Source organism: Dioscorea cayenensis, chromosome 5 (genome assembly GCF_009730915.1).
Source record: "Dioscorea cayenensis subsp. rotundata cultivar TDr96_F1 chromosome 5, TDr96_F1_v2_PseudoChromosome.rev07_lg8_w22 25.fasta, whole genome shotgun sequence".
Classification (NCBI taxonomy): Eukaryota; Viridiplantae; Streptophyta; class Magnoliopsida; order Dioscoreales; family Dioscoreaceae; genus Dioscorea; species Dioscorea cayenensis.
Genome location: NC_052475.1, coordinates 31,845,301 through 31,863,343, shown reverse-complemented (window position 1 = coordinate 31,863,343; position 18,043 = coordinate 31,845,301). Strand labels below are relative to the sequence as shown.

The 18,043-nt window shown below is 34.6% G+C and overlaps 1 protein-coding gene and 2 pseudogenes across 2 annotated transcripts; 2 read left to right on the top strand and 1 right to left on the bottom strand.

Annotated features, from left to right (window-relative positions):
* Window positions 1-906: 906 nt before the first annotated feature.
* On the bottom strand, window positions 907-2,349 carry LOC120260289 (annotated as a pseudogene).
* Window positions 2,350-3,645: 1,296 nt separating this feature from the next.
* LOC120260330 (DNA-directed RNA polymerases I and III subunit RPAC1) lies at window positions 3,646-8,742 on the top strand. Of its 2 annotated transcripts, none has more exons than XM_039267771.1 (9): window positions 3,646-3,836; window positions 4,445-4,630; window positions 4,833-4,962; window positions 5,063-5,143; window positions 5,412-5,599; window positions 5,690-5,785; window positions 5,873-5,966; window positions 7,395-7,508; window positions 8,401-8,742. In XM_039267771.1, the coding sequence occupies exons 1-9, from the start codon at window positions 3,726-3,728 to the stop codon at window positions 8,502-8,504; spliced, it is 1,104 nt and encodes a 367-aa protein (XP_039123705.1). In that variant the 5' UTR covers window positions 3,646-3,725; the 3' UTR covers window positions 8,505-8,742. The 2 variants fall into 2 exon arrangements, with proteins under 2 accessions (XP_039123705.1, XP_039123706.1); XM_039267772.1 differs by having other exon boundaries at window positions 3,690-3,836; window positions 4,449-4,630.
* A 4,760-nt stretch (window positions 8,743-13,502) lies between these two features.
* Window positions 13,503-18,043, top strand: LOC120261220 (annotated as a pseudogene).

Genomic DNA, 18,043 nt, shown 5'->3' with positions numbered 1-18,043 from the left:
AAAAAAGTGCTTCTCAGAGTAGTAAGTTAAGCACTTTTTATATTTTTTTATTTGGATTAGCTTTTACGTATAAACAGAAACTGTAAAAAAAACTGAAAACAGTTTTTTTTTTCATGACTAGCTTTTGTTTACAGTTTCTGGTTTTTTAGAAAAGTTAATACAAATAACATTTTTGAAACCCAGAAGTGCTTAACTTATAAAAAAACACTTCTGGGTTTTCAGAACTAATCCAAACAAGACTATGTCTGTTATGTTAATTTTAAGTATTATAATAATATTATTATTTAAATTTTTAGAGAATACTAGGGAAAAAGAAGGAAGGCTAGTGAAGAAATTTATCCTTTTTTTAAAATTATTTTTTTCATTAGTTTTGACTTTTGAGATGACAAAATAGGAAAAGTAGAATCCCACATTTATGAACCTCACAAAATCATTTATTTCCCATAAAAATACAAAACAATAAAAAATAGTTGACGAATTAAATTTGAGTCAACTCTAAATTGATATGTTCCTACTTTTTAAGATAGTTTGATATATAGTAAATATTTAACAGAACCCAAGTTACCCTGTTTGATCTCTGTTGTAGAATTGATTTTTTTCAGAAAAATATATATATATATATATATTCTAAAAGTTTGGAGTGTTCCAGGTTACTTAATTTTCTCTGATTATTAAAATTTATATGAGTTATATAAGTGAAATTCAGTGAATTAACTCTTGACTTGTTATTAATATTATTAGGTAAACAATAATGAACTTATATCTGATGGAATTAATCATTCAAACACTTCATTATACACAAACAAACACATAATATAACATGGTGATTTTGTAACACTCATAGTTTTAACCTCTCACAAATCATGAGAAACTGTTTATAATTACATCATTTGAAACTATGTATGGTTAGAATGTATGACAACCTTTAACAACTACCCATGGAGCTGTAGGACATGAAGCCAAGTCACAATGATCACCAGTCACACCACCCAACCATTTCAATCCATAGATGCTGTAATTCTGCAAGGCAAAGAATGAAACAACACTGATATAAGCAATGCCGGCATCGAGAGCTGCCGACAATACATAGTTATACCTCGCCCACTAGGGGTGGACATAGGCCGGGTTGGGTCGGGGCTGGGTTTGGCTAAACTCAAATATACAACCCATATATTCGGTGTACGGGCCTAGTATTCGGCCCAGTGTTTTGATCCAAACCCGATCCCATTCAATTATCATTAGGCCACATTTCAACCCGACCAAAAATAATTAATTTTTTTATGAAATAATTGAAATAACTAAATAAAACTACTACTACTAACCCCTAAAATTTTTCAAACATTTAAAAATACAACACAAGTATTATAAATGTTTACTCTTTTCAAGCCTATTACTATTATATATATAATTATATATATTATAAATAATATATGATATATATATTATTTATTTATTTGGATCGGGCCGGGTCGGGTCAAAATTCAGTTGACCCAAGCCCAGTCCGAAATTCAATCGGGCCAAAATATTTGAGCCCAACCCAGTTTTTTGGGCCAACTTTCTAAACCCAGGCCCTGTATTTTTTGGGTTGGGTTCGGGCCAGCCCATGGATCGCCCGGCCCGTGTCCACCCCTATCGCCCACCAAGCCTTATATCGACGGTAAACAAAGAAGTTAAAGACAATGCTGACTTTAAAATATGACGAATAATTCACCGTCTTGGCTGTCGGTAATGCAAAAGCTCCCCCGAGAATGGCAGGTGTGTTGATGAGCTTCAGGAATTTGTTTTCCGGGAATGCTTTGGTAAGTAGCCACAACAGCACTGGTGCGAGCAATCCGAAAAAGAAGAACCAGGTGATCTTGGAGTATAAACCGAGGGACCTGAACATACGGTGCAGGCCAACAACACCCCAAATGATTGATGCATTGTAGAATTTATCATCTTCTGAACATGTCCATGGACTACCCATAAGCAGAAGATCTTTATTGCAAATATGATCGACGGATTGTTTAATAGCCACAATGCAGTCCCGGCATACACTTTCAATGCTATTATTGTTCCTACTAACTTTTAAAGACATAGAAACAAATTGATGTTAAAATAGAAGAGTTATAGAGGTTGATGAAAATTTACCCAGGCGATAAACATTGATTTGGGAAGGACCTTCATATAGTGACCAAGTTTGAAGTCAAAAAAATGAAACCTAGAGCTTGATTCATGCCAATATATACACAAGTCTTGAATGCTACATTGGCTAAAGGCTTCCTTGGCAGTAGATATATATCCAATAAGCATTTCTGTCACCACATTTATCCTTGGACCCTGTACCCATGCATTATTTAATATGTTCATATGTCATCCTTCAAGAAAAGTCACTATAGCTAACTAATGATATTCATCTTCCAAATCTAGTGATATCTTACGGTAATTGTTAAATTCAACTCTAATCGCTATGTAAATTCATACGGAGTACCAAATAGTATTAATAGTAAATCTTCATTGTATATATATATATATATATATGCAATAGTCATTAAATGATGATCTAATAACTAATATCAAACATCATTTAAGAACAATAACTTTCGAAACGTCTGCAAATAATGTTTATATATATATATATATATGAAAGAAAATAAGTATTAATAACTTACCATGTTGGTAGTGGCATTAATGATTCCAATAGGAAGGATGAAGCTTTCACAAACCAAGCAGGACAAAGCTAAAGACACACCCAAGATGGGCCACAAACCACCAGTGTGCTTACTACAGCGTAGTTCCTTTTCATGATCCTTGTATGCACATCAGCAAACTCATCCTACAACGCCAATGCCGCCCTTTTCCACAACTCAAATATAATACCTATATTCATAATTGACACATTAACAATCATAGATAATACTTGGATGAGAACCAATTAACATTATCAATGGAAAAGAAAACACTGAGATTAATCTTGCTGTAACTATTGTGAGCATCATAATCAATGGTGAAAGTTTCAGGGTTTATGATCCTTATCCAAGTTCAAAAATTAGAATGCCGAACTAATGCTGCAAATTTTTTTTTTTTACAATTTTGGACAAGTCACTACCCGGGATTTGCATGTAAAGAGCTCTCTTAAGAAGCCAAGTTTTACCGACATGTGTCTTCACCTTTTGTACTATAAAGAATTTGGTCTTATCACATGTGAAAGGGATCTTATAAGACTAGACTAAACACAATTTTTACTGGTTAATGAAATAGTCAACAGTCTTTTGATTTATTAGTATCAGGTCACTTGTTTAGGGTGTTCATTTCGAGAGACCCGAGATCGAACCCTAAAGCGCATGAAAGATAAGGGCACTCGTGCGCCAAAAGTGCATGCCCCTAACTTCTTTCGAACAGATGAGGCTTGTCACATATTTCTCTTCTTCTCCATTTTTTTTAAAATAATAAATAAACAATCAGACCATGTGGGTAAATCTGTAACTGTGAAATGCTACAAGGATGTAAAAAAAAAATTACAAAGAGTAGTCAGCTACTGTACATCATGGGCTTAAAGATCGCAGTTCGGCCCGCCAACATGGGTTGGTGGATCCGCAACCCGTTAATGATCGCGCCCGAATCCGCTAACGTTCTCATCAGGCACACTTATTAAGCATCTCTCTCTAAAACCCTATACCCCGACATCTCTTCTGTTATCGGGATTTTTAGGGTTCCGATCATCGTCGGCGATAGGCGGAGGAACGATGCCGAAGGTTTCAGCGCTGGACATGCCGGACGTGCCGAAGGGAAAGCTCCCCGAGCACCTCGAGGTCCAGCGCACCCGTGTCGTTTGCAACGCCGACGCTCCTATCCATGTATGCATATGTTACTTCTCACCATCGATCTAATCTCTGTGGACCCTCTTTGCGTGTTTGTCATCGTTTTTTTTTTGATTTGGTATTGGATCTCTGTTGTCCTGGGCCGTTTGTTTTTATAACATAATAATAATTATTAAAGGAGCAAGTTTTAGACTTGCGTTGAATTCCTTTTTAGATTTTCTTCGATTATGTTTTTGTTTGTTAGTGTCTATACAATCTGAATTCTTTACTGTGTTGTTTATTTGTCTTTGTTTTCTTGTTTTCAATTTGCTGCTTCTGAATGTTATGTTTGGGAGTAGTTTAACGGCGATTTTAGTTTCTCGATTTAATCATAATTCATGATTTGCCCCAAAATAGCTTTTTGTATAATATTTTGGCTGTTGTTTACTGCCTTAACGCATCAAATTTTGTTGTTGGAAATTTGCAATAAAAATCCATTCTAGAGTAATTCTGTTAGCTTTGTGGTTATCTTGTTTAAATCCTGCAGTTTAGTTTTCCCATTCAGATTATTTTCTTGTATTTCCTATTACTTCAGTTTCAAAAGGTTATTTTGTGATATTTGGATTGATGTGCTTTTTTCTTGGGAACGCATTTTGTGTTTGAAGACAGAACCATTTCATTATTCTGGGGCCTTTGCGTTAATGGGTGTAGATAATAGCGTGACCTTGGAGAGCTTCTGCAAGAATCTCAAAATTGAGGTTATTGAGTTAACAGAGGATACGATGGAGTTTGATATGATTGGCATTGATGCTTCATTGGCTAATGCATTCCGGAGGATTCTCATTGCTGAGGTATGGTAGTATTGGAGCTCACTGACTAAACAACAGAACAAATGGATAATGTAGAATACTATCTATGCTCTAGAAAATGGATGATGAACAGTCAATGAATGCGCCTCATGTGATAATTGCTCTCTTCTTCTTTGGTCTTGATTCAACAATGTTGCTAAGACATGTATTTATGAGGCCCTGGTCTTTTCCTTTTCTCCTCAAGGTTCCGACTATGGCTATTGAGAACGTCCTCATGGTTAACAACACTTCAGTGATTCCAGATGAGGTTCTGGCCCATAGGCTAGGACTTATTCCTCTTAATGCTGATCCCAAACTATTTGAGTACCTTTCAGGTAGTCCTTCTGTGTTATTTCCTTGTTTTAGAGTTAATTGTGAAACATGTTTGCATTTATCTCATTCTTATGAGTAATTGTTAGTTATTTTTCTCTGCAGAACATGATACTCCAAATGAAAGGAATACTATAGTTTTTAAATTGGCCGTCTCTTGTAAAAAAGGCAGTCCTCGTCTTACAGGTATCATATTTGTCCATTTAGCTTAAGTTAGTTTTTTTTCCATGTATCATACTTTGATTTAATTCTTGCCGACTCCAACTTCACAGAGAACTTTATTTATTCATTTTGGGATTTACTTCTTGTATTTTAGTCTTAGTCCAGCATGAGCATACCATTGGGCACTTCGATCTTTGATTTTCCTACTTTTTCTATCTGTTACCATCTAGTGCAATCCTAATTAATTGATTTTTCTTTGTTTATGTCTGATTTTACCTTAATCAAATTGTAGTGAAGTCAGATCAACTGAAGTGGTTGCCAGGAGGCAGTGAGCTAGAGATGGAATCTCCTACTCCATCGGCAAAACCCAGGACCTATACCTCATTCAGTCGCAGTCAAGATTCCATGCCTGAATTCGCCAATAAACCACTAGGTGTCAAGCATCAAGATATTATTATTGATAAACTTGGTCCAGGACAGGTACATATTATCTTTCCTTTTTGATAAACTTTAACTTTAATTTTCCTTCATTCAAAGGCTTAGACTATAGATAATTTTCTTGTTCTGTAGGCAATTGAACTTGAGGCGCATGCTGTGAAAGGCATTGGTAAAGTTCATGCCAAATGGTCACCTGTAGCAACAGCATGGTATAGGATGCTTCCTGAGGTGAGATGTATTTTTTGTTACTATTGTCTGGCTGTGTTTGAGTGCTGTCAAGTTGCTTGTTAATAGTTTCTTGAATATATTGGACAGGTTATATTATTGAAAGAAATAAAAGGTGTGGATGCAGAAAAACTTGTGAAGAAGTGTCCAGTTAATGTCTTTGATATTGAAGATGTCGGCAAGGGTTGGTGCTCCTTCTGTTACTAGTAGCAGTTCATTTCCTTCATTTGACTGTAATGTCATTGTTATAATTCTGCTGAAGCTTACTATTATTGAAAGTAATAAATATTTCAATCATTTGTAGGACCTCTGTTGAACAATGATCTGAATATACAATAAGGATGATTCATCAATCGAAACTTGACTACCTTCCTAATCTTCGTATTATAAATTTGTTTTTATATCTTTAAAAAGACTTTTCAAAATAAATTTTCATTGAATATGATTTGATTTAGCTAGTTAGATACATTCTGATGATTGCTTATTCAAGTTTCCTTCCTGTTTCATGATTTATTAAGGGTGAGTTATTTATTGAGCTTGCTAGTAGTTCATATAGTGGGCTTAAATCTGATTTAGGTTCAAATCCTATATCTTCCTCTTATTCTGAAGGTTTTCCTGCATTGGTTCATAATCTTTACATTCAATTTGCTTATGTGAAATCTGAATTAACAAAAATACTGCTCATTGGTTAAGGACAGTTAGATAGAAGACAAGCTTGACTCTTTGATCATGTAAGGTTGATTTCAAGCTAGAGCTAGAAGCAGTTAGTTTTTTAGATTCATTTATCCAAGTTAGTTGCTGTAATAAATCAGTCTAACTTGGAGATTGTTTTTTATTCTGAGAACATGGCGCATGCACAGATGATGAACGCCAACGCTGAATGTTTCTTTTGGACATTTAGCCAAATTGGAATTGGGTACAATTTCATCCTATTAGTTGTAGAACAGGGCAATTAGTAAAAGTTGACCAAGGGTTATATGGAAGATCTAAGGCTTGTAGAAATCATATTTGACAATTCATATTAGGCAACTTTTATTTTAGACTATATGTCCAAAATATTTTTAACTAGGGAATGGGACCTCATCTTGTAACTCCCGTTAGTTGGCTACTGAATGTTGAAAATGGAATTAGACCTTGTGTCTAAACTCTTGTAAAATGCAAATTGCCTACTGAATGTTGAAGATGGAATGGGACCTTAGACCTCCTATCTCAACTCTTGTAAATTGCCTGCTGAAATGGAATGAGACCTCATATCTAAACTCTTGTAAGTTGCCTATTGACTGTGCCAAATGGAATGGTGCCTCATGTCAAAGCTCTTGTAAATTGCCTTTTGGCTGTGCAATTTCTTGAATGTGGTAGATTTAGCACATGACTTAACGAGGTTGTCTACCAAGCATGTCCTATATTGGGTAAAATTTTACTGTAAACTTATGGGCTACCATGCATGTTGATTATATCACTTTGGGTTCCCTTTTAACATTTGTACTTCTTTTCTCTGTTATCTATTCTATGCAGTACCTCATTTGAAGTGGGTCTTGAATCTGGCTTTCAATGTATTCTCATTTAAATTTGCCTTTACTAAGTGTTTTGTCTTTTTTGTCCTTCTGAGCAGGCGAGAAAAAGGCAGTAGTGGCCAATCCACGGGCCTGTACATTGTGTAGAGAATGCATTCGGGGTGTCAATGAGCCACAAGTAGAACTAAGGCGCGCTAAAGATCACTTCATATGTAAGTACTGCGCCTTTTTTGATGAGTATGCATACTTAATTTTGTAGAGTTGGTATTCTATGCCAAATGTTTATTCTCCATGCAAACAGCCTAGTATTTAGCAAACATTGGAAAAAAATCTCTCTTCAGATTGAGATCAACTGTGGGCAATAACAATCTCTAAACTTCCTGCTACGAATCATGTAATTTGGAGCAGGAAAACTGTGCAAGTATATTTCATGTTGAACTGAGATTAGAAAGGGGGAAAAGTTGACAACAGAGTTATTGAAGTTTTTGTTGTCAAATGTTAGATCATGTCTGGTAGTGCCAAAACATTCAAATTAATATGACAAAATGATCTGTATGGTTGTATCTGGCCAAGGACTGGTCTTTGCAAGTAGGCACATGCAATACACGAATCTTGAGGAAAAAAACACCTTCAGGTGAAGGGGAAAAGTTTGCAAGCTGTATACCCATTTGCTTTTGGAGCAAAGGGAAGAGCGAGGCAAAAGACAAACATTTTATAAGATTTTAATGGAAAAAAAAATATGACATCCCTATGAGTACTCAATGCTTGTGATAGATTTTGTGTCTTAGGTCTGAGGAGAAGATATCATCCTTCATATTTATGTATCTTTGTATTCATAAATGCTGCATAACCATACGAAATTATCCAGAATTCTTATGAATATAACAGGAGAACCAACCATCCTGCTTATGGTTCTTTTACGATATACATTCTCTTTGGAAATCTCAAAATCGACCTGCCTTTTGTTTGGCTTGCTCTTATCTTGAAAGTCGCTTATGTTTGTGCATTCTTGGACTTGAATGAAGTTGCTTCTAGTGTCTAGTTACAATTTCTTTTTCCAGCGATATGTTGTTAATTTTTCATATTCCTGATTTATTGTTGCAGTTAAAATTGAATCAGCTGGAGCTATACCTCCAGAGGTGCTATTTACAGATGCTGTGAAGATCTTAGAAGAGAAATGCGACAGAGTGATCTGTGAACTATCTTAGCAGGAACAACAAGGGGGAAAAAAGAAAAAAAAATTGTTGCGGTGCTACTTGATTGTTTACATCTTGTCCACATGCAAAATAGCAAATAGTCAAGAACACTCTTAGACCACTTGGAAAAAACCCAGTTGTTATATATTATTATTATTATTATTATTATTATTATGCAGTATCCCTTTGAAAAGCCTGCGTCTGTTCTGAACCTTAATTTCTTTGCAGTTTGATGAGCCCTGTTGCATTATTTTCAACATCACTGGCATTGGAATGATATGTGCGTTGAATAATTGATTCATTGTCATTACAGGACCATTGTTCTTCTGATGCCATCCACACGGGGAGAGAGAGAGAGAGAGAGAGTCCATGATGAGCCACAAAAACTTGAAGCAGGAGGCTCAAATCTCAGGGGGATGCTCCCATACCTACCATCTTCCATCATGTGCGGTGCACATGTTCCCACTGGTAACACAAAGACATGACATTTAGTTTATGCCAGTCCTTTGGATTATTACATTGTGGATGGTAGTACCCTACCAATAAGGGTCCTGCATGTGCTTGCAGCTTATGCTCCCATGTATATTGTTGCCATTAGGGGTTTTTTCCTTCTCTTATTACTCTTCCCGGAGCTTCTGATGGGGCATGGGTTGGTTGGATTTCAGTTTCAAAGCTTTGGACGTTAGGCATTCTAGAATTTTGAGTTAGGCCCTTGTTTTAGGAGCACTTGCTGTAAATAAATATTGGCATAATAACTTCACTTTGGAGTAGTGTTGCTGACAAGCCTATTTCCGACCTAGTATCTGAAAGATGCTTTGTGGACCTAGAGTTGTCGTCTGTGGACCAGGTTGGCATGATATGTCTTGTACCGCAGTCTTAGTGCCCTTCAATATATAATACTATAGGCTTATCTTTTTCACATACATTGTGCCTTGCATGGAGATATCATTGCAATGGTTTGATTTGCATATATTTTTAGAGCAAGGTTAATCACATCCAAGTGTAATTTTGTCATTCCCATGAATAGGCTTGCATTGGAATAACTTGTAATATTTTTTTTTTTTTAACAAATAGGTGTAACTTGTAATTTTGAGAGTAGTTAGGGACGTGCACAGGTGTGGAGTTGATATCTTAATATATGTGTCCTCATTTTATATGAGTTTTGGGGTTTGATCTCGGTTTTTTTTTTAAATGAATAATTCACATAAGAGACTCAGGTGCAACATATTGTGTTGCCAATTTAGAACTTTCTTTTTTAAATAATGGACCTAAGACTGTTTTTTTTTTTTTTAATGTTATTACAATGCCTAAATCCTAAACCTCAAGCTAACATCTTGGCAAATTAGCAAACTCCCAAGTAGACTTCACATGAATTCTTGGATATATCCCTGAAAAGTCAAGAAACTGGCTTTATCTATATCATTGATGCAGTTTAAAGTTAAATAAGAGTTATTATAATGCAAGCCTATGTAGTATATATTTGGCACTAGAACAGATGGATAATTTTGTTAGTTATAAGTCATAGTTGTCAAACGCTGCAGTTGATGTGATTATACATGAGCCACATTAGCCGAAATTTTAGACCAGAACTACACTCACTAGTACATTTTAAACACACGCATGAGGCATATGTATGATTGGAAATATTATTATGAATATTATTAGTGACAAGGATTGAGAGAGAGCTGTGACTTGAACTCTTTTTTAATTTTTAGTGGTTTTAAAACTGGGATTGTGTGTAGGGTAGGGTCAAGCTTGTGAGATTGAAGTGGGGGAAATGAAAGGAATGGAGGCTGTTGAGGGGTCTTCCATCCCATTGAGAGAGTCTTAGTCTTTTGAGTACATTGCCTTTGATAGCTACTCCACATGGAGAAATGACTTAACACACCCCAATCTTCAATAGAATTTTGATTAGATTTGTCCCCCCAACTAGGCCTTCATTTTTGCTGCTCCCTTTTGGATTCTGACTCATCTTGTCCATGATTGATATATATATATATATTTTATTTTATTTTTTTTTCTCCCTCTGCTTTTAACTTTATCTGTTTGTTTATATTTAATTGGCCTGCAAATGGTTTCTACTTCAAGCCAAGCAAGTCCATATATTACTTGAAGTGTAACAATTGCCAAAATTTCCTAAAGACTTAAATGGATCATTAATCATCCCAATTTGGGATGGAAGAGGTTAAATATCTATCTATCTATATATATATATATATATATTGCATAGGGGATTCCATAATTGGCTGTTAATTGTTATTTTTAACAATTTTCTATTTTGATTGTTTCTTATATTCTACATCACAAAGGCTCCACCATTGAGCAGGCAATTTAATTAACTAGCTCTTCAGTGTTCTTTTCTTGTGGAGTGTCATGTTTGAGCATTAGTACCTGCATTTTGATTTTTTTTTTTTAAGTTAAAAATATTTAAGTGGAGAAAGTGACAATGCATATTATTTTAAAGACATAGGTCTTGTATTTCCAAAATTTTGCCACTTGTTTGATTTTAAACAACAATGACGAATGAATTCTAGAATTAAAGCCATTAATTAACGTTTATAAAATTTAAATAATTATTTATTTTTGCCTTTAAAAGTAAAGTAATGTTTATTTTAACCATACATGTGATTAAATTTTATAAGCATCCCTTACCAATGGTTTTAATCCTAAATCCAAAAATAAACAAACAACCATATGAAATTAATCAGAATAATGAAATTTATTTTCATTAAAGATATATATATTTTTAAAAATGATGTTTGACAAATTATTTATTCAGACATAATAGCTCTGTTTTGTGTTCATCACTTCTTGGCCAAGACATCAAATATGTATTAATGTATATATTCATCATTGTTTATTTTATGTACAAACAATTAAAAGTAGGGACCATTTGGGCATTGATGGACAAAGCATGCAGTTTCTAATGTACTACTGCACAACACAATTGGAAAAGAAAGAAAGGGAGCTGAACCTGCACACAAACACAAATGAACACTACCAACCATATCTATTACATCTTATCTTTGTATTTTTGGGAAAATGAATTGCAACTCCCTCAATACTTCTTATTTTATTTATTTATTTATTTATTTCATTTTCACTAATCAACATTTGGTAGTCTCATTAAAGTTTGAGGCTCTTCCCGCATCAAGCAAGCTAGCCAAGCCTCGGCGGAGATCATATCTATGTTGGGCCGGCAAGTGAGGGTGATGTGAAGTTTATTATAATGTTCAAATAGTATTTATCCCCTTTTTTAATTGTCAATTTTATCTAATTTATATGATTTAAGAAAAGTTGATTGAAGTTAGTTGATAACCTAAAATTTATAAAAATTATATTAACTTTTTAATATTACTTTTTATTTCAAAAGATGCTTTTAAAAATATATAGCTGGATACTATAATTTATTATAAATTATAAAAATACATTAAATATAAAAAGTAATTTAAAAAAAATATTATATAATGTTGCACAAAATTTTTAAATAAATAAGTAAAAAAAAACTCAAAAATGTAACAAATACTTGAAAATATATTTAATTAAATTAATAAAAAATTTATATGATTTTGAAATCCAATGATTTGTTGGTAGTGGAAAAAGTTGAAGAATTTACTGCGCATATTGCACTTTGATCAGGATGCCCAATTTTTTTTTTCTTTTTTTGGAGTTTTTGATAAATGTGAGAAAGTGTAGATCATACGGTTATAGGTTATTGGTTATATATATATATATATTAATTATTTTAATTGTAGATTTTCTTTTTAATTTTAGGCATAATTATGACCAAGAACATTTACTATTGATATTTGTTATATGTGTGCTTTGTTTTGTTCATGATCTCTCAAAACAAAAAAAAAAACCATGTTAATGAACATGTGTTTTTTATACTCATAATTTTTTATAATTTCAAATATTATTTTGGCCTATTAATGTCAAATTTTTTAAATAAAATATATGTGTATTTATTGAGGAGACCGTTTCAAACTTTAAATCATATAAAGTAAAACCACAAATAGATTGAATTAGTAATTATGTTAAAAGAGAATATTTATGATTTTTTATTAAATTTAAAACCTAGCTAGGCTTTGAAACATAAAAAGAATATTTATGATTTTTTATTAAATTCAAAACCTAGCTAGGCTTTGAAACATAAGTTATTCCGATTAAAGATAAAATATTACCATATAATTAATAAATTGATATTTTGTTAATCTCATATTTTTGGGGTTGACTTGTTAATGCATTTAATATATATATATATATATATATATATATATATATATATATATATATATTGTGTATTTTTGAAAACATTGTTAAATAAATTAATTTTGTTATTGTATCATTAACATTGAAATATATATACATAATATTAATTTTAGTTGATAGTTTCTCGTAGCCTCTCCCGGCGACATTTGGATCTTGAAGATTGGTTTAACAAAAATATATGAAATTAATGAAATTTACTTTACTATTATCACAAATATATTTACGACAATAAAAATAAAATAAAATTGACCCACGTTAAATAAATATTAAAAAAGAGAAAACAGGTTAAAATGTGTGATGGTTGTTAATTAAACCCTAAAAAAAAGTTAAAATTTTATTAATTTACCAATGTTCCTAATAATTGACAACATAATTACTTGAAGGGTGAAAATCCCTCTTTGCCCTTTAACTTCCACCAAATTACCAATCACTCCAAATTTGTTGTTTTCCAAGAAGACAAGCAGTCAAAGGATGACCTTGTTGGAAAGTACACCAAGTTTTAAGGGGAAGAAAGTTACTATTATTTATTTATTTTTAATTAATTTAATTTGCACCTTTTTTAAAGGGGGAAAAAGAAGAAATTGTGGTCACGACTAAAAAAAAAAGTACAAAAATAATTTAATTGAAAAAGTAAATAAATCTTTATTTTGGATTGGATTAATTGCGCATACAAAACACCTTCATCACTTTCAATACTTGCCTTTTTTTAAAAAAATATTAATTTTCTCTTTAAAAAAAAATATAATTTTTATTTATAGCTTTATATTCTCTTTACCTTCTCACTGTTTGTTATTTGTGGGGAGGGTGAGAAGGGAGATGAGATGTGAGGATTAGAGATCTCCACCTTCTTGTGAATTTCATCATTAAAGCTGCGATCTTTGGCATCAAGGTACCTTTTTGGGTCATTGATGATGCTCTTTTCTGCATCTTTTCCTCCATTTTGATCTTTTGCTGCCCCTTTTTGCTTCTTTTTCTGCATCTATGGAAGGATTTTGATGGGTAGCGGTTGGGGATCTCTTGGGAATTGCAATTAATAGTGTCTTTTAGGATTGTTTCATTGTTGATGCAAAGGTCTTTTCTTTTTTAGCAGAGATTGGATTTTTGTTGCTGTTTGTTGTGGAATGGTTGGATTTTGATGTGGTTGGTGTGATCTTATGTCCTTGATTTGGGGTTTACTGATTGGATTTTTCATTGCTGATGTTTGATGGTTGATTTGATGTGCTTTTCATTTGTTGAATCTGAGGGTTTTTGCTATAAAGATGCTGCATTTCTGAGTGGATTTTGGTATATCTTTCTCTTGGCTGCTTAAAGGTTTGATCTTGATTTGTTTGATGTATATCTGATCTTCATCTTTTCTTCTTGTTCTTGCACAATATAAGCAAAGATTGTTAAGGAAAAAAAAAATTCTATTATTTGTCTTTGCTTTCTCACAATTTTAATTTCTTTTGAGATCTGAACATATCTCCGAATTTGGCTGTAGGACTTCTCTGACTTTTGTGATGATATTTGTTTCTAGGGTGTATTGATTTTCTTTTTTATTCTGTCATGGTTGGCTTCGATGATATTACCAGAAATTCCCCTCCGTATGCTTGTTCAAATTGTCATATGATATGACTTATGCCATCCTTTCTTCCTTATTTGTTGACAGAGAGACCCTTGGCTCGATCCTTTGTCAATGGAGAAAGTGACCTTTGATGATATCAATGTGACAGGATTGTCTTCGCTGCACTTCAAAGTGTGGAACAAGTAATGGGTTAGGCTTGCTTGGTGAATTTATTGATCAGTTCTAAGATCAATTGCTTCAAAGATAGTCATGTCTAAGGCTTGTTCTGAGCATCAATCCAAGGTAGCTAGCAACCATAAAGTCGATGCAAGGGCTCATAAGCCTCCACCTTTGCAGATTCCTAAGCATGCAAAATTAGACACTACTAACATGAGAAGATCGCCGAAATCTGTGAGTCCACATGCTTCAATCAATGGTGTTTATGAAGTTTTGGAGGGACAAAAACCGACGGATAAGATGCCTTTGAAGGCTATCCATTCTTCAGAGTCTGACAACTTGGTTTCACCGATTGTGAAAGGCAACAGAGACCAGGGAAAGCAGAATTCTGATGAAGCTGCAGTGACGGATAACTCTGCTTCGGCCAAGGCTAGTAATGGGACTAGTGGATTGACCAAGACAAGCGGAAGTGGTAAGATTAATGATCGGGCTGATTGCGTTGAGCGGGGTAATAGTATGTGCAGGGCTAGTACAAGCAGTGATGTCAGTGATGAAAGCACCTGCAGCAGTTTAAGCAGCAGCGCTAGCAAGCCACATAAAGGAAATGATTTAAGATGGGAAGCAATTCGAGTGATTCGAAATAAGGACGGGATTCTGGGTTTGAACCATTTCAGACTGCTCAAGAGGTTGGGATGTGGTGATATTGGTAGTGTGTATTTGTCGGAGTTGAGTGGGACTAGATGTTACTTTGCAATGAAAGTTATGGACAAAAATTCTCTAGCGAGTCGGAAAAAACTGCTCAGAGCTCAGACTGAGAGAGAAATATTGCAATCCCTTGATCATCCATTCCTTCCCAACATTATACACTCACTTTGAGACTGAAAAGTTTTCGTGTTTGGTGATGGAGTTCTGCCCGGGAGGAGATCTTCACACACTTCGGCAGAGACAACCTGGGAAGCATTTTTCAGAACAAGCTGTGAAGTATGTATCTATATGCAATCCTTTCTTTAATTTACTTGTAGTATTGCGTTCATCACTTGTCTGGATTCTTTATGCTTGATTTAATCATATTTTGCTTTGAGCATCAGTGGATATTTTGTGAAAATATGGTATGCTATTTAGTGAACAAACTTAATTGTGAAATACTCTGCAATCTGCATTACAAGAATGCATACACGGCCATTATTGGTTTTGTGAAATTGTTCTAAACACAGTTTAGGATGTTTTCTCTATTATTATTTCATAAGAGAGATTGCTAGACACCAGAAGTTTCATTTTTTCCGATCTTTAGTTCGCTCAAAATAATCCAATGCACTTCTCTCAAGGAAAATGAGTGAATATTGAATCATTGAAATAAACAAAATAAAAAAATAAAAAAACTGAGAATTACTTTGTATGGTTTGTAAGAAAATAAGACACCATTTAAACTGTCATCGTCAATTATCATAGTTTAACCTATATCATTTACCACACTGTCTTTTTCAACATACATGGATTACTAATTTGGTTTGAGTTATCTCTTAGTGGTGTACGACCTTAGCAACCCCATGTATTTGTACCATGTATGGTTAGATCACATGATGCCAAATTATCTCTGTGCAAAAACTAAAAAGTAGATGCTTTGGACTAGTTGAGGCAGTTGTGAGTTGTGAGAACATGTCAAAGTCTCCTTTAATCACTAATCTGAATTCTGAACTATCATCATAAAATGGACCACCATTATGTTAAAGAGTGGTGGTCCAGTTTCTTTGGTGTTTGCCATTAGCAATCTTTGGAAATTATCCCGGGCTGGCTAAAGTTTGGGCATATCCTATTGGCGATGATTCTGAGCACGTTTTCTGAATATGAAATTTATGTTTGGTTTGAAAATGTTTTTGAGTGAGTGAAGTTCGGCAAATCATGTGATTATGTTGTCTTTGCTTCATCAAAGTACATGAATGCCAGAATATGAAGAACTAACTTAAATATTGAACACTGAGTGAATCAAATGTAGAACAATGTCTCTCTTTGAACTTTCTTGTCTACAGAATCAATGCACTCTCTGACTTTGGATTGGTGCACAAATGAACTTGTGGTGGTGTGTGTGGCCGCCGTATGTGCCCGTCCTTTCCTGATAATTGGCTTGCTATGAACTTTTGTTTTTCTTTCACTAGTACAATCAATTAGGCTTTGTCTTCATACTGCTATTTTAAGTATCTTGCAGATAATATGAGATGTATTACCAGATATCTGTCATATCATTGACTTTAGGAACTTATTGACGTTGATGAAGATCTGAGTAGACCAGTCTCTGTTTTTGTTTTACCGGTAAAAACGAGGTTATGTGGCTCAAGTACTTAATCAGTGCTTTTTCATTAACACAGGTTCTATGTAGCAGAGGTCCTACTTGCGATGGAGTATCTACACATGCTTGGCATCATCTATCGAGATCTCAAGCCGGAGAATGTCCTTGTTCGAGAAGACGGGCACATCATGCTCTCTGATTTCGACCTTTCCCTCCGCTGTGCAGTCAGCCCGACATTGATCAAGTCCTCCAGCTTAGACTCTGATCCACTCCGGAGAAGTAATCCAGTCTATTGTGCTCAACCTGCTTGCATTCAGCCATCATGCATTCAACCATCATGTGTTGTACCTACCACTTGCTTCTCCCCTCGCATTTTCTCCTCCAAGTCCAAGAAGGAAAGGAAGCCAAAACCCGAAGTAGGAAACCAAGTCAGCCCATTGCCTGAACTCATTGCAGAGCCGACAGATGCACGATCAATGTCATTTGTTGGTACACATGAGTACTTGGCCCCCGAGATCATCAAGGGTGACGGCCATGGAAGTGCAGTTGATTGGTGGACTTTCGGTATCTTTCTCTATGAGCTTTTGTTCGGTAAGACTCCTTTCAAGGGGTCTGGTAACAGAGCAACGCTTTTTAATGTAGTTGGCCAGCCATTGAGGTTCCCAGAGTCTCCGGTTGTGAGCTTTGCGGTCAAGGACCTTATCCGGGGATTGCTCGTGAAAGAGCCTCAAAATCGGCTTGCATATAAGCGCGGAGCAACAGAGATAAAGCAACATGTATTCTTTGAGGGTGTGAACTGGGCATTGATACGCTGTGCTAGTCCTCCAGAAATTCCGAAACAAGTGGAACTCGATCGTCCCCAGGCTTCCGCAGCATCGAGCAGTGACAAGGTTGTCTCTGCCAAAGATAAAAAAGGTTCGGATAATTATCTCGATTTCGATTTCTTTTAGTGATTGCTCACTGAAAGTTGCAGAATGCGAGTGGTTTTCTTTACTGATTGTTAGATCCTTTCGGCCTGCTTTATTTTTCTTCGCTTGATTTTAAATCGAAATATTGGTTTGAGATTTGTATTCGAGGAACACGGTGAAATGTTTTCGTCATATTTATGATGATTATTGCTCTTTGTTTGACAAGCACTTAACCATGTTTTGCAAATTGAATTCATGCAGACACTTTGAAAATAGAAAACTCAATGATCGAAACATCTCAATGTTGTTGTACATTCTTGACATTGTTGTTGATCATTTCATGTATGAATCTTTAATGTTTTGAGTA

Bases quoted from the DNA above. Each gene is read 5' to 3' on its own strand.
- LOC120260330 (XM_039267771.1), top strand. From the start codon at position 3,726: ATGCCGAAGGTTTCAGCGCTGGACATGCCGGACGTGCCGAAGGGAAAG. The intron at 5,786-5,872 runs GTGAGATGTATT...TATATTGGACAG, and splicing joins GGTATAGGATGCTTCCTGAG to GTTATATTATTGAAAGAAAT. The intron at 5,967-7,394 runs GTTGGTGCTCCT...CCTTCTGAGCAG, and splicing joins TATTGAAGATGTCGGCAAGG to GCGAGAAAAAGGCAGTAGTG.